Here is a 17,095-nt window from a genome sequence, read left to right on the forward strand (position 1 = left end):
GACCTCTCTACAGCTGGCAGATGCAGGGGTGTGCGCCTTCCAGTTGCCATGTGTCTCCAGTGCTAGAGCCTTCTACACTGCTTCTCAACATTTTCCAGGCCTCCTAGGCTGGGGCTGCACTCTGAAGGGCTGGAACTAATGCCAAGATGGTGGCTGTCAGCTCAGCACAGCAGGCCTCCTACAGGAAAAGAAGCCAGTGGAGCTGTATGCAGCTTTCTGTGTAGATTTCTGGGTATAGAATCTTTGTACTACATGAAAGACCTGAAAAGGCCTTAGGTGCTGTAGGAAGTCTTACAGCTAGTGGTAACCCGCCTACCAGGACGTGGCCTCTTGTACTATATATGCTGATGCAGACAGAGCATGCGCCCAGCCTCTTTTCCCCCCGCCTCTCATTCTGTTCTGTTCCGGTTCTCCGTTCCAGCAGAGGATTCTTATTTGTGACTGTACCCCTAAATAAATAACCATCTATTTCTCAATTCTGAGCTACTGTGGGATTTCTTTTAAGCGACCTTTTAAGACTGTATTCCTTGGTTTTCCTGAAAATGTTTTATTCTCTATTTTTAAAAAACAAAACAAAGTAATAAAAAACCCCTCCCTAGCCGGGCGGTGGTGGCACACGCCTTTAATCCCAGCACTCCGGGGAGGCAGAGGCAGGCGGATCTCTGTGAGTTCGAGGCCAGCCTGGTCTACAAAGGGAGTTCCAGGACAGGCTCCAAAGCTACAAAGAAACCCTGTCTCGAAAAACCAACCAAACAAACAAAATAATAAATAAATAAAACCCTCCCTATAAATACATCCTACTGATTTTATTTTTTGGTAGTATTTCTGAATAAAACTTTCAAATCTTGATTTCTAAAGTTAGTCAAAGGTTTGTTTTTCTTTCTCAACTACTCCAATCTGGCATTTCTCCAATCTGGCATTTTAACCTGGAAGTCTGTGGTACTGGAATGGCAGTGTGCTGGCATTAGGAAGGCTAGTGCCATTTTTTAAAACTCCTGGGAACTGTGTGAGGATGGCTATTGTGGGTCTTGTTGGGTAAGAAGTTTATAACCTAAAAACTCTGGCTTCACTTGTAGTTCAAAATAGACTTTCCTTAGACAGATTAAAGCTCTCTTAGTATGCAGCTCTGCCAAGGCTGCCAGGGAAGTGCCTTGCCAGCACCAAGGACAAAGGGACATGCTCTGATGGCCCTGTTGATTTGAGCAAGTCTCTAGTGACTGAACAGGGTCAGGAGAGCTTATCTCTGGGGAGGGAAGTAAAGCTTGCCTACTCCAGCTCCTATGTACAGATCTGGGCTTACTTTAAATTCCTTTTTTTTTAAAAAAAATTATTTATTCATTGTATTTTATGTATATGAGTGTTCTGTCTTCATGCACACCAGAAAAATGAATCCAAATCCCATTATAGACAATTGTGAGCCACCATGTGACTCTGGAAAACTCAGGACGTCTGGAAAAACAGTTAAGTGCTCTTAACCACTGAGCCATCTCCCCAGCCCTCACTTGAATGCCTCTCAGACCAGGGCAGGTACCCACATTTTTTTATGCTCTGAGAATACAGGAAACCACGGACTATATAGAAAGTATCCAAGCATCTCAGAATTCCCATACTTATTATTTTGTGTAGTCTGCCTCCACCCTCGCCAGTCCTATAGCAGATCAGCTAAGCAACTGATCTCATTTTCAAGAAGGATCCCAAGGCAGAAGAAAGAGAAGGAAGCCATGAGACTGATTGGACCTGGGCATCCTGAGAGGTGACATCACACAGTCTCCTTGAATGCTAAAGGGATGGGGAAGGACAGGCCGGAGCTACAAGAGCTCTTCCCTACAGCAAATCCACCATGATTTCCTGGATCTGTACTGACAGGCCCCTGGACACTGGGGACAACGGCCAGCATATGGTGAAGGGTAGCATGTTTGAACACTTTCTTCCTCAGCTTCCTAGAGGGAAGTACCCAGAACATGCAATGCAACATCATTTAGCCTTAGGAAGGAGGAAAGTTCTGGTGAGCCTTCGGGGCTCCTGCTAAGTGAAGTGAGGCAGATGCAGGAGGACTCTGCTTATATGAGACTCCTGCAGCCATCAAACTCCAGAGATGGAGCACAGTGGAGACCACTACAGAGGGGAATCTACTGCAGGGCAAAGCTTCTGCAAGGATGATGAGAGTCTCGGAAGACAGTATGGACAGAGGTGGGAATGCACTGAATGCTGCTGACTGCACCTGTGGTGTGTGGGTCACATGATGAGCATGCTACGTACACTCTGCCACAGTTTCAAGATGAAGGTAAGGTCTGAGTCAGGGAAGCTCAGGAGACATTGGGAAGTAGAACTGGTGGGTCATAGTCCACCTCTGGGGGAGGCAGGCCGCTGCGGGAATCGGGTCTTTAGCTAGAAAGAGTGAACAGAAGGTGGATGCCACACACACACACACACACACACTGCACACATGAATGCACACACACACACTGCACACATGAATGCACACACACACACTGCACACATGCATGTTTGAGAAAGATCTGAATTTAAAGGGTTTAAAGAAATCTAGGTGAGTGATGAAGAAGGCTTAAGCAAAACACATGAAATGTGAGCTGGTGTGGGTAGTTAGAAACCTGGGATGTCACCTGGAAAGGCTGAGTAGCTCAAGGGAGAGATGTGGGGAGGAGGGCAGCCTGCAGAATGCAGAGGGGCTGACTGCAGGCTCAACTGTCTGTCAAGCTGCTGGCTATTACTTAGGGCATGGCCAGGAGTCACCTGTGGTCACCTCTCCGCTCACTGGTTCCTATGCTCTAACCCCACAGGTAGTTAAGAAATTGCTGTGTTCTGGCACCTACCTACCAGGGCATATGGGTCATCAAGAGAAGACACGGCACCAAAACAGTGAGAAAATGAAGAACTGGAGCATTAGAGAAGACTTGTGTGTGTAGGGTTCCCTGCAAGAGGCCAACCCCTGGAAACATAAGCAGAATACATTTCTAAGCAGTGAGAACATGCACTTCTACAGAAAAACTTTCAACTATATTAGAATGAAGGTGGAGTACTGAGCTTTCACAAGGGAAGGCAACATTTTCCTGCCATTCAACAGGCAGTCTGAGGAGTTCTGGGACGGAAGGGCTCTTTTCACAAAGATCCAATACTCAGCGACTCGCCTGCAGCTCACTGAAGGTCCACACTAGCCTCCTCCTGGCTTTGTTTTCAGTCTGGTTGACACTGTTTTGAGACAGGGTCTCACTATGACACTCACTGGCCTCCAACTCTGCCTGCCTCTCCCTCCTGACTTTTGGGACTAGAAGGTGTGTACCATCACACCTGGTTGACCTTTTGTTTTTAAAACACAGAAAACAGACTCAAGAAACAAGTCATGAATAACTTACTGCCCTCGTAAGTCACTTAACACAACAACAACAACAACAACAAATGTGTGTCTCGTTACATTTAGCACTTCTACCTTCCAGACCCAAAAATGCCAAATGAAGGGACTGACTCAGACTAATCTTTCAATGAGTGGGTCTGAAGACTGTAATCAACCTCTTAGATTAAAATGCAAAATACTCTTTCACGCAGCAAATGACTGAAGCTTTTATACTGCTCAGTGGTGAACAAGCACTATGGGACCGGCATCTCACATACACACTGGAAGTTTTGTGGACAAAATCTGTAATGGTTTTTTTTTTGCCATCTTCTGAAACACTACTTCTCTTTGAATTCAGCTTAAGGAATGAACATGAACAATGACAACAACACTTTATAAACAAGTTTATAGAAGAATTTGTTTGTGCTGCTCAAAAAGTTTAAGAACCCACAGAATGGAGTAATAGGTGACACTGAGAGCTGTGCCTTCCATTCCCACTAATGCCGGAACAAGGCAAGCACGGCCACATTCACCACCGTCGTGGAGCATATAATGACACCGAGGAAAGACACAGGGCGGTGTAAGCATTAATCAAAGAAGGGGGGTTCTGTATGTGTATTAGAGAGTTAACTAGACACCCAGACATTCCAAACAACCTAAAAAGACACTGTACAGATTAAGGAAAGCCAGAAGAGGAGTGTGATATGAAAGCATGAATCAAAAAGCAATAGCTTTTGTAGAAGCAACGACTGTCTCTAAGACATGGAAGAGTAGGCCCGGCTTACACCACCAACAGCAGCCAAGCATCTGAGCCATCAACACACAAGAAGTGTCACTGACCTCATGAGGGGAACCAGAAACCATCCCTGAAGGAGACGAACACGAACTCAGAAAGCAGGAAGGCACAGCATACACCTAAATAAGAGACTGTTAAGTACCCTACAAAGCCAACCCTCTCAAGGATACTTCCTCCCACCATGTGGTGCTAAGATGGAATCCAGGGTCTTACCAAGTACCTCACCACTGAGTTGTACCTGAAACCCCATTAAACAGATATTTAAAATTTTAGTGGGCCCCCAATTCAAATGTCAACAGTTCTTTCTACAATAAGATGAATCAATTCAAATTCTAGTCTATAATAATGTCAGTATTACTGATGCTGCAGTTGTTTTAGTAGAGAACACAGTCACATTTATATTAAGGTGAGAAATTAAGATTTTTCCATTAATAAGAGATAAAACTGAGGGCCGGGTGGTGGTGGCACATGACTTTAATCTCAGTACTTGGGAGGCAGAGGGCTCTGAGAGTTCGAGGCCAGCCTGGTCTACAGAATTAGTTCTAGGATAGCCTGGACTACACAAAGAAACCCTGTCTCAAGAACAAAACAAAACAAAGAGAGAAAACTGAAAATCCTAGAAAATCAAACATTATAGTGTAAAATTTAAATAGAAAATATTAAGTGAATCCATTATTTAAAATAATGTATACTTGACTTCCCTTTAAGTTAAAAGTACTGTGTCCCAGGAACAATGAGCACCCCCTCCCCAATCATGCACACGGCTTCTGACCTTCAATAGCGTTCTCCACTGAAAGGAATCAGGACTCTGAAAAACAGCTACGTTCAGGCTTTAGACAAGAAGGTATATAATGAGCCTGGGAGACATTTCACCATAACAGAAACTGAGGCATCAAAAGTAAGTAAGGGGCTGGAGATGCTCAGTGAGTACAGTGCCTGCCATGCAAGTATGAAGAACTGAGTTCAAATCACCAGGCCATGTAAAAATGTAATTCCAGTGGTGCTCTGGAGAGACGGGAGGCAGAGGCAGAGAGCCCTTGGGTCAGCTAGCTCAGTGTATCATCAAACAAAAGACCCTGCTTCAAACAAGGTGGAAGGTGAAGGCTGATAGCTGAAGTTGCCTATGACCTCCATGATGCACACCAATGCTCCACACATAAATGTACATATGCATACAAACACACATCTCACATACATACATGTGCAAAAACACACAAATAAAAGTAAGTGAAGACGTGTCCCAAGATACACAGGGTGGGCTGGAGAGACAGCTCAGAGGTTAAGGGCACTCGCTGCTCTTGCAGAGGATTCGAGTTTGATTCCTAGTACCCACATGGTGGCTCACAACCACCTGTAACTCCGGTTTCAGGAGATCTAATGCCTTCTTCTGACGTCCATAGTCACCAGTCACAGACATGGTGCACATGTCTGTGCACCAATTCATGAAGCACATCATTCACATACATAAAATAAGTGACAGTAAACAAAAGGAAAATTTAAGGAGGCATCCAAGGGAAATTGCTAACCCAAAGTCAGAATGAAGCTTACTCTAGCTTTCACACATCTAGTTGGTGGGAAAACGAATGTCTGTTAGCGGGCTCCACTACTGACTCTGCCACTGTCGAGCACCTTGGCGGGTCACTCTGTCTAGGGTCTGTGACCCGCCTGGCTGGTCAGTTATTCCAGGGTCACGGAGAGGTGCCACCTGAAAGACATGGGCAGGAGACAGGAAGAAGGCCAAGCATGGTTCTTGTCAAAGCCTCCGTTTATTAGCGTCATGGTTGCAGCTTATATAGCCCCTGGATGAGGAGCTTGGGGGGCTGGGGCACGGGATCTTGCCATGTGGTCCACGCCGGTCACGTAGGCCAAGAGGTTACGATCTGTCAGGTCACGATTCCTCTGCCAGGAGTTCACAAGTTGACACACCTAGTTCTCTAGATAATTAGAGTGTGAGGCGGGTTCCGCTAACAGATAGCTCTCTATTAACAGTTAATTTGGGTGTGGGATAGGCTTTGTCAATAAAACAATTCTCAACACAATTGGGAAGTAGAGCCCTCTGCAAAACTCCTCAGGGCGGTGATTCCTATAATAATTTTGGGGGGGACATGGCTCCTGACAGAAGGGTTAGCAAGGCCTGAGCTAACAGCCTTGTACAGCTGATGGGGACTTGCACGCAGGACACCAGATGCTCCTCACAAATTATTCCTAGTGCTTTCTGCACTACACAGGGGGATGTGACTGCACGACAGAGATCACTCTGCTGGCACCTTCGCTTGGGGGTGCAGCCTGTCCTCACTTCTGCTCGGCTGCCATAGATGATGTATCTCCCACAATGAGGATGCCATTACCCGAGCTACACAGTGTCACTTGTGATGTACTCCAGCCAACAGAGGCTCCACTTAGAGCAACTACAGGGGTGAGCAGGGCACTGAGTGGAGCAGCTAGCTTGGCTGACTATTTAGCAGTTAAGGGTCATGTTTTAGGGAACTCCCAGACTGCAAGCATTTGGCAAAAAGTTTCTGGTTAAAGAATAAAAAAACAAAATACCAACCTCTGCTAAAGGGTTTTCATTCTAGACTTCAATTTATTTAAAATATTGAGTATGACGATTAGCACATCATAAAAAATAACGAGGCACACAGGAATAAGACATTCTGAGCAAGATACCACAATTGCCAGTTTTGGTCTTTTCTGACATAGTCTGGAAAACACCAGTGTTTGTTCTGTTTAAAGAAATGACAAGCTTGATAGCACATGCAAGAGGGTAGCAAAATATTTTAAAATTATAAGACATTTCTTTTGGGTATGTGTGTACCTGTGTGTGTCCAATATATGCCCATGTGTACACGTGTTTGCAGTGTACGAATGTATGTACATATGTGCACAGTATATATGTGTGTACATGTGTATACCCATGTGTACACGTGTTTGCAGTGTTTGAATGTATGTACATATGCGCACAGTATGCATGTGTGTACATGTATATACCCATGTGTACACGTGTTTGCAGTGTATGGATGTATGTACATATACGCACAGTATGCATGTGTGTACATGTGTGTACCCATGTGTACATGTGTTTGCAGTGTATGAATATATGTACATATGCATACAGTGTGCATGTGTGTACATGTGTATACCCATGTGTGCACGTGTTTGCAGTGTATGAATGTATGCACATATGCTCACAGTATGCATGTGTGTACATGTGTGTATACCCATGTGTACACGTGTTTGCAGTGTATGAATGTATGTACATATACGCACAGTATGCATGTGTGTACATGTGTATGTGCTCTATATGCTCTCCCCTTTATTCCCTCAACACAGGGGATATCTTTGAACCTAGAACTTTCTGTTTTTCACCTCGGTAGGTGGCCAGCTGCCCTGGTGATTCTGTCATATCCTTGACTGCTCCCAACCCTGAGCCTGGAGGCTGATCTACGGGAAGGCATAATTATACCCAGCATTTTACATGGAGACCTGAACTTGGGTCTTCATACTTATATATCATGCACTCTTACCAACCAAGCCATCACCCCAACCTACAAGGCAAATTAAAATTTTTTTTTAAAAAAATCAACTAGAACTTCCAGAAATGAAAAAAATACATATGAAATTAAAAGGTCCATAGGAGGACTGCAGATAGAGACAAATCTGAAGAGTATCAATGAGACAACAGAGAACAAATATTCAGAAACTTATCACAAAGAAACAGAATGATTCTGTGCCTATTAATGAGAACAATGGGAATTAAGGGTGCATTTTATATTTAATTTTTTTTAACAGTGATGACTGTGTTTTATGATAAGATAAAAGACTTATAAGTCGGGCGGTGGTGGTGCACGCCTCTAATCCCAGCTCTTAGGAGGCAGAGGCAAGCAGATCTCTATGAGCTCGAGGCTAGTCTGGTTTACAAGAGCTAATTCCAGGACAGGCTCCAAAGCTACAGTGAAGCCCTGTCTGGAGAGGGGGGAGAAATAAAGGACTCATATCCAAACACAAAAAGCATTTACATTTCAATAAGATCAAGTTAAAGACATCTAGAATGGTGGGCATGGGGGGCTGGGTGGTGCACGCCTTTAATCCCACCTCTTGGGAGGCTGAACAAGCAGATCTCTGTGAATCTGAGGTCAGCTTAGTCTACATAGTAAGCTCCAGGCCAGGCAGGGCTATGTAGTGGGACCCTGTCTCAAAAGGACAACATTGCTGGGTCTCGGATTCTTGCATGCACAACACATGGTCTTTTACATGGCTCTTCACTTGGTGTAATGCTTGTTGAGGCTCATCTGTGTTGAGTGCTGTGTTTCTTTTTAATGCTGAGTAATATTCTTTTACATGGCTAATACCGTTTTTATTTTTCCATTCAGCAGTGAATAGTCATTTGAGTTGCTTTTTAGCTGTCATGAATAATGTCTCTGTGACCACCCATGTAAGTCTACATGAACATATATTCTCATTTCTTTTGTGTAGATAGAGTGGGTTACAGATTTGTATGTTAAGTTTCTGTTTAGCTTTAGAAGAAATGGCCAGAGTGTTCTCCAGAGTGGACATACCACTTCATATTCCCATGGACTGTGCATTGGGATGTCCTCATTTTCACCACTGTTGGGATTAACCACCATGCCCAACAGCGCTATTCTTCAGAATGATGAACACAGGTCTCCAAGAGAAGCAAAAAACTGAGGGAATGCATTACCATCAGACATCTGGTTTCAGAACTCCTACACTGGGGAACATTAAGATAGCCACAATAATAAAAACAAAATGCTTAAATGGTGGTGCATGCCTTTAATCCTAGCACAGGGATCCCAGGCAGGTGGATCCCTGTGAGTTCAAGGTCAGCCTGGTCTACAGAGCAAGTTCCAGGACAGCCAAAGTTATACAGAGAAACCCTATCTTGAGAAGCAAAACAAGAACAAAAAATGACTAAGTCAAATTCACTAGAAGAGCAGTTATTAAAGTATCAGTACTAAAAACAAAAACACCAAAACATAAACAGTAAGAGATATAGAAAAAACAATGTCATGCAACCAGCTGATTAGCAGAAAGCCAAGACTGTGTTCCTACCTAATAATAATCACCTTGAATGACAGTGGATTAAATTCTGCAATTATCAAGAGACATTAAAAAAACAAGAGCAACCTACATGGTATCTCCAACAAACACACTTGCACAGGTGAAAGCAAACAGACGGAAAGTTCAAGGATCAGAAAACTAGATCTACACCCAAATCATCAGGAGCTGCTACACTTACACCAGGTAAAAGAGAAGTGAGGTAAGAAAAGTTCTAAAAAGAGACTTAAAACATCATTATGTTATGGTGGGGGATAACTTCAATAAGAATGCATAATAATTAGACATACATGTGTGTTCTACAGCAGAATACACAAAGGCATATAGCAGCTTGATAGATCTGTAAGGACAGGTTATATTCATAATACAGTAACACTGGAGGACTTTTAACAACCCAATTTTATCCATGAATAAATGAACAAAATACAAAAAAATCACCAACAAACTTTTCTTTTCTTTTGGATTTTCAAGACAGGGTTTCCTTGTGTAGTCTTAGCTGTCCTGAAACTCTCTCTGTAGAACAGGCTGACTTTGAACTCACTGAAATCCACCTCATTCTGCCTTCCAAGTGCTGAGATTAAAGGCATGCGCTGCCACCACCTGGCTAAAGCTTTTTTAAAAACACTTAAAATGGGGGTTGGTGAGATGGCTCAGTGGCTAAGAACACTTGTTGGTCTTGCAGAAGACCCAGGTTTGGTTCCCAGGACCCACATGGTAGGCCACAACCACCTGTAACATCTGTTTCAGAGGATTCAATACTCTCTTCTGGCCTTCCCAGATATGATATACCTAGATACATGCCTGGTGCTGTGGAAGTAAGAAGAGGGCACTGGATCCCGTGGTGGTCTGAATGAAAATGGCCCCCATAGGCTCATAGGAAATTGGGCTACTTGAAAGGATTAGGAGGTGTGGCCTTGCTGGAGGAAGGGTGTCACTGGGGGTGGGCTTTGAGGTTTCAAAAGCACAAGCCAGGTCCAGAATGTCATTCCTCCTCTCTTCCTGTCGGTGAATCTAGATATAGAACTCTCGCTCGGCTCCTTCTCCAGCACCATGTCTGCCTGCATGCTACCATGCTTCCCACCATGCTGACTATGGACTAACCTCTGAAACTGTAAACCAGCCCCAAATGAATGCTTTCTTTTATAAGAGCTGCTATAGTTGTCAGTGGTGATGGTGCACACCTTTAATCCCAGAACTTGGGATGCAGAGGCAGGCGGACCTCAGTGAGTCTGAGGCCAGCCTGGTCTTCAAGAGAGATCCAGGACAGCCAAGACTGTTACACAGAGACATTCTGCCTTGGGAAAAAAAAAAGAGCCATGGTGTCTCTTCACAGCAACAGCCATAGATCAATGATTAAGACAGAGTCCCTGAAACTGTCATGTAAGAGCTGGGGCTTGAACCTGGGTCCTTTGAAAGAGCAGTCAGTGCTTTTTACTGGCACTTCCTGAGACACCTCTCCAGTCTCTATATAGGAAAGTTTGAAGGTTCCACTAATAAATACCTACTAAAACTGATGAAAGAAAAAAATTTGATATAAGAATCTAGTAATATTGCCAAACACAAAATCAACATTAAAAAACGAGTATAAGGCAGGCCTGGCACTACAAACTATAATCTCAGCTATGCAGGAGGCTAAGGCAGGACACTAAAGATTCAGAGCCTGTTCAGACTGCAAGGTAAGTTTAAGGATAGCCTGGCCAAATTAGTGAATTTATATTGCAAAATAATAAAGGAAAAATAAAGCTGGGGGTATAGCTCAGTGGCAGAGCACTTTCCTGCGATGCATAAAGTCCTTGGTTCAATCAATGGTACAGTAAAAGAAAAGTCAGTGTAAGCTGAGCGTGATGTCACATGCCTGTAGACCCAACTACTCGGGAGCCATCACTTGGGCTCACAAGTCCAAACCTGGGGAATACATTGAGACTACCTCAAAACCGGAAGCAAGCAATCAGACAAAAATTCTAGGGTCGTTTCTAGGTACTGACAACAAATTTGCAGAAAACTAAAGAAAACCCCATCCATAACAGATATAAACAATAAACTACACCAGGAAAGTGACACAGTTAAAAAGCAGTGATAAGCTGGGCGGTGGTGGCGCACACCTTTAATCCCAGCACTCGGGAGGCAGAGGCAGGCGATCTCTGTGAGTTCGAGGCCAGCCTGGTCTACAAGAGCTAGTTCCAGGACAGGAGCCAAAAGCTACGGAGAAACCCTGTCTTGAAAAATCAAAAAAAAAAAAAAAAAAAAAAAAAAAAAGCAGTAATAAAACAAATTGGAAGAGACACCCCAAGATGGAAGATCATGATCCCATGTCCATGGATTGGCTGAATGAACATTATTATACAAAAGCCTATACTATCTAAGGTAGTCTGACCAGTTCAATGTAACTCCTATCAAAATACTAAACGACATTCTTCACAGAGATAGAAATAGGAAAACAAGCATAAAATCTGCACAGAACCATAAAATATCCTTGTGGTGCTGGGACAATCGGAGGGCTCTGTAGTCTCGATGAGCACTCCACCACTGAACTGTGCTCTCACACCACCCCAGCAACTGGGAGCAAAAAGAACAAAATGGGAAGAGGCAAAGAACCCCATTCCAAATATATTCTAGAAAGCTGTACCACAGCACTGGTGTAAAACTGATACACAGACTGATAAGACTGAACTGAAAACCTATCAATCAGTCCACAGACACCGTCAACTGAAAAATATGCCATGGGAAAGGACAGTCTGCTAGCTAAATGGTGCTAACAAAATGGACAGCCACATGTAGAAGCATGAGACTAGACTCCTGTCTCTTCTCATATATAAAAATTAACTTGAAATGGATCAAAAATCTAAATCTAGGTTCTGAAACCAGGAAACTGCTAGAGAAGTAGAGATGCTGTGTGGGCGTGGTTCTCATTATTGATTCCCCAGGAGTACAAGCAATCAAAGAAAAGGCAGACAAATGGTAGCACAGCAAAGCAGGAAGCTTGAGAAGTACACAGACAACTTTTAGACAGAACAGGTGCACTAACAAGTCATCCAACGGGACAGAATCCAGACATACATGGAACTTAACTGATAATATCCCTCCCTAGCTCATTCAAGTGAGCAAATGATCCAAATCTAGGGAGTATGAATCAAAGCTCACACAGAGGTACCATTCCTCCCTGGCCGGTTGTTCAAGGAAAAAGTCCAACAATGCTGACAAAGATGTGAAAGATGGTTAGGAATGACAGTTAGCACAGCCACTGTGGAGCTGCCCAGCAGAGCCCATTCCATGATATATCCAAAGGAGTCATGCAGAGCCCATGCCCACTGCAGCACCGCTTCAGCAGGCAAGACAAGGATAATCTTTTTGTACACTGTGAAGATGTCTCTTGCCAAGGCACCTTCTGAATGGTTTAATGAAAAGATGAATGGCAGGAGGCGACAGGCAGGACTTCTGGGCAGAGACAGGAACCTTGGAAAGGAGTCAGAGAGACGGGGATTCACAGTGAGAAGTGGTGAGAAGTGGAGGAAGCTGGATTTATGGTGTGGAGGAGAGATAGTGAGCCATATGGCAGAACATAGATTAATGTAAACAGGTTAATTTAAATTATAAGAGCTAGTTGGGAACAAGCCTAAGCTAAGACCAAGCTTTCATAATTAATAAAGCCTCGGGAGCGGGTGGGCCAAAGAAAGTCCAACTACAGGTATCAACTGTGGTAGCCACTGAAAAAGAATGGGCATGGGCAATGTGGCACACACACCAAATGGAGTCTTTATTAGTGACCCATAAAAAATTAAATTCTTTTGTGACAACACAAGGACATCGAGTAAAATACACCAGGGATAGAAACACAAAGGCTGCACGTTCTGTTCTACTGAGAACAACAAAGTGATGGCAAAACCAGCTGATCTCACAGAGCCTGTGGGAAACAGGCAGTCACTAGAGGATAGAGATGGATAATAGTGTCAATAGTTAGATAAGAGCGAAGTTCCAGTAGTAGTTTCGTAGGATGACTAGTTTTCACAATTTATTATAGATTTAAAATACCTACAAAGAAGAAATGATACAGGCTTAAGGAGATGGAACACTAATTGCCTTGGTTGGGTTGTTACATATTATATAGGGATATCAAATTATCGTAAAATAAAGCAAAATACTCTTAATCCTTGAAAGGGGCTAAGGCTGACTTATCTCTTTAGAAACTGGCAAACAAAAGGATCAATCATCACTTTGAAAAAAAATCCACCTGGAATTGGAGAGATGGCTTAGTGGTTAAGGTCACTGCTGCTCTTCCAGAGGTCCCGAGTCAGACTCCCAGCAACTGCACAGGTACTCATAAACACCCTAAGTACAGTCCCAGGGAATCTGGTGCCCTCTCCTGGCCTCCTCAGGTACTACATACAAGTGGTGCACACAAAACACTCATACAAAATAAGATGGGTTGACAGAAAAAAAAGACCACATATGACTTCAAATCTAGAGACAGAAAGCAGAGCAACAGCTACCTGTAGACAGGGAGGAGTAGGAGCTGAGAGAAACTGAGTGTGGAATGACTGCACACCTGTTCACTTTTATTAAAGAATTAAAACTTCTACTTATGATAGACCATCTCAGGGTATGTGAACTGTGTCCCAATGAAACTCTAAAAACAGAGGGGGAATCCAACCTCAAGTTAAAATAAAAACCCAAGAGTAGAGCTAAAATTATTCTCAGAAGAGCACATGGCTTTATATTGTTAGAAAACTAAAAATAAGAGAACTCAGTATTTGACTTAGTAAACAAAAGGATAAAAAACAGGCTAATTAGAATAATGGTGGGATGAGGGAGTACTGAGCAGAAAGAGAAGAAGGGAGATATGGAAGAGAGGAAAAGATCTACTCAGAACCCCACATAGCTGTTACAGAGTGACACTGCGTGGACCCACTACGAGAGGAAGACACAGATTATCACAACGTGCTTCGTCCAGCCGAGCCTACTTCATGAGCACACGGGTCAGCCACATCTGACTATTTCTGAAACCCAGGCACATCAGTCCTTGTTATGATGGCAGGAGAGCGGTACATGGAAACCCGAGGGCTGCCTTCGGGAAAGACCACTGAGTCCTTGCGTCAGTACATCTCGGGTCTGAAAAGAGGATGCTATAGAAAAAGAGCTGGTGTAAGGAGAAAAGGTGGAGACAGAGGTGGAGAACAACAGGCAGAGACAGAGCAGTGGGCCAAGAGGTGCCTCGCAGAGCACAGAGATTCCCTGAAATGTGTAAAGCTCCTAAGATAGAAATCACAGTCCAGCCTATGCTGCATCCTTCCTGGGCTCTGACCTGCGTGTGAACCATGTGAACATGCCCCGATGACAGCGAGCACTAGGGACCAGCTGAGCCTTAAAGCAAGGCTCAGCACAGTTATTCTGAGCTTTTCTCAACCCAGATGCCACATATCTGATTCTACTGAGGCAATGCACGGAGGAGTCACGCATCAGTCACTCACTGTCTCAGCACCCAGACACTGGGATCCAAAGAGCAAGGGACCTTTGCTTGGTGCCATGCCCCTCAGAACAGGTCCTGTGTCCAGAGGTGGTCCAACTACCTGCTAGCAAATGGAGGGAAAGCCTTTACCTTCCCCTCCCCCAGGCACATCTGCATGGAGCTCTGGGAACATAGCTCTAAAGGTCAACTTCCTGCTCTCCACATACTCAGTCAAGATTAATTATAAAAAGACGTATCAATACAAATTTCAGGTATGACACACGTCTAATAGCTACTTCACAGTGGTCTTAGATCTCAGAACATGTAAAGAGCATCAGGGGATCACATCTTACTATAGGTTCCTTGACCATTTTCCTTGACAAGGTCATAAGCACCCCAACACAGAGCCATCCTGGAGGAAAACGTAAGAGTTTAATGTTCCTCTGGTACAAAGAGGGGGCTGTGCCACTGAGAGCAGTTCCAAGAGAAAGGCCCTACTCCCTGGCTGGTCTCAGGCAAAGGACCCAGGTGTCCACAAAAGTTTGCAAAACACTGAGCTGGTAGTCTGCCTTGACTTTTGTGACTACCTTCTGAAGGCTGGAGTTCTAAGACAAGCCGGAGAATTACGTGAAAGAAAAATGGCTGGCTTACTTATAGCTAGGATTTGAAAAAGTTCTCCTTATTGTCTTAGTGTAGTGTACTTCTAACACATGTAGCTATTAGAGTTTTATCCCAAAAGCTCTGGAATTAAAAATATTAGTTCAGGAAAGTTAAGTGACCTTTAAACCAAGAAAAACTGAACCAGGAAGAACAAACAACAAACAAACACAAACCTGATCCCTAAGGAGCCAGCAAGGCTCTGAAACAGCATTCCTTCCCAGTAACCAACTTTCTACTCTGAGAAGACAAACAGGATTACCTTTTAAAGACGGGAGTTTCTGCAGTTCTCTGTTATTGCTGGCGTTAAAGCGTGAAGAATTCTGCCGTTTGTCTTTCTTCACAGGGACGACAACAGGCTGAGGGACTGGGGCTTTTATTTTTGCGGATGTCGAAGACTGGACAGCCACCAGGCTGTTTTTCCTGCTGGCTATCTGCTTTTAAAACAAAAAGAAATCAAAACGTAAAATGGATTGTTTAAGATGACCGCTAAATCAGCACAAGTGAAATAAAGGAAACACACGCGGGTGTGGGGCAGTGTCCTGCACACCCCTTAACTGGAGCTGCTGGGGGTTGAGGCTTATGTTCTGTCCTCAGCGATCCTGGACTGCAAGAGCCACAGGCTACTATGTCCCCTGCAGACCTCTGATTTCTTTGGGAGTTGCCTGTTTGGGAACAGTCCTACTCGATAGCTCAGGCTGGTGTTGAACGTACTGTATAACAAGGCTGATCTCCAACTAGTGGTGATTCTTCTGCTTCAGCCTCTTGAGTGCTGAAATTACAAGTGTAGGCCACCTGCCTGGTTAGCTTCTAAAATATTACCACAATGTGGTAGGCTAAGTAATGACTGCCACAAAAATGGTCACATCCTATAACCTAGGATGCGTGACTATGTTACCTTGCTTGGCAAATGAACTAAGGTCACCAGAGAGGGACAGGATCCTTGAGTATCAAGATGGCCAAAGTCAGCAGAAAGATCCTCACGAGGGAGGTAAGATGGTGGAATAAGGGAAGGCGAGGAGATAGTGGAAGCTGAAGTTCAAGAGTCAGAGAGACACAAAGCTCACTGTGGCTTGAAGACAGAGGAGGGGCAGACACGTCACCCTGCCACACCTTCCCTTGGGTCCTGTGCTCAATCTCTGCCCTCTAGAACTGTAAGATGCGAGAGCATCTGCTCCTACAATCATTGAACAAAAGCAACAGAGAGAACAGAGCTAAACACCTCCTGTGACAGAAGGTTCTCCAAGTTCACTATTCTGTCTGCTGCACACAGGTGTCTTTCCTTAGCCTAGAACTATTCATCTTTGCTCCTAGCAGGCACATCTCTGACGGTATGACGATCCTCAGGGCTAGCCAACCTCCTTGAGGCCAGTTTCAACATGTCCAGTGAGATATTCCTGAAGAATGGAGACTCAGAGAATACACAGCAGAGCCACTAGGTTCAGTGGACGTCTCCCCATGGGAGTCCTGGGGAGCTATGTGGACTCTTGCCCCCAGTCAGAGGAATCTCTGTGCATGACCAGCTGATGTGACACACTGCGGTTTCCTGCTACCATGTAGACAATGGTGGAAATGACAGCCATCATCTCCAACAGTGAAGGGAAGGTGCACACAGCATGCCCGCTGCACCCTGTCTTCCCAAACAGTGGTACTCGTGTCTGTACAGAAGCACTTTCAGATGGCCACTAGTGGGGTTGAAGACATGGCTCACTGGGTCTGCTGCCTAAGCATGAGGATGCCAGTTCAGACTTCCCAGAACCTCTGGAAAAGC

General features: G+C 44.3%; 1 protein-coding gene across 6 annotated transcripts in view; it reads right to left on the bottom strand.

Moving 5' to 3' along the window:
- Ppp2r5c (protein phosphatase 2 regulatory subunit B'gamma) overlaps positions 1–17,095 on the bottom strand; it is a 135,619-nt gene that overhangs the window by 96,378 nt on the left and 22,146 nt on the right. For 4 of the 6 annotated variants that reach the window (XM_057783166.1, XM_057783169.1, XM_057783168.1 and 1 more), the window contains exon 3: positions 15,587–15,761. In XM_057783166.1, the coding sequence (XP_057639149.1) occupies positions 15,587–15,761 (175 nt within the window). Of the gene's footprint in view, positions 1–3; positions 24–15,586; positions 15,762–17,095 lie in introns of those variants that run through there. The other 2 variants (XM_057783167.1, XM_057783175.1) reach the window with 2 other exon arrangements.

This window comes from Chionomys nivalis, chromosome 10 (assembly GCF_950005125.1).
Source record: "Chionomys nivalis chromosome 10, mChiNiv1.1, whole genome shotgun sequence".
Taxonomy (NCBI): Eukaryota; Metazoa; Chordata; class Mammalia; order Rodentia; family Cricetidae; genus Chionomys; species Chionomys nivalis.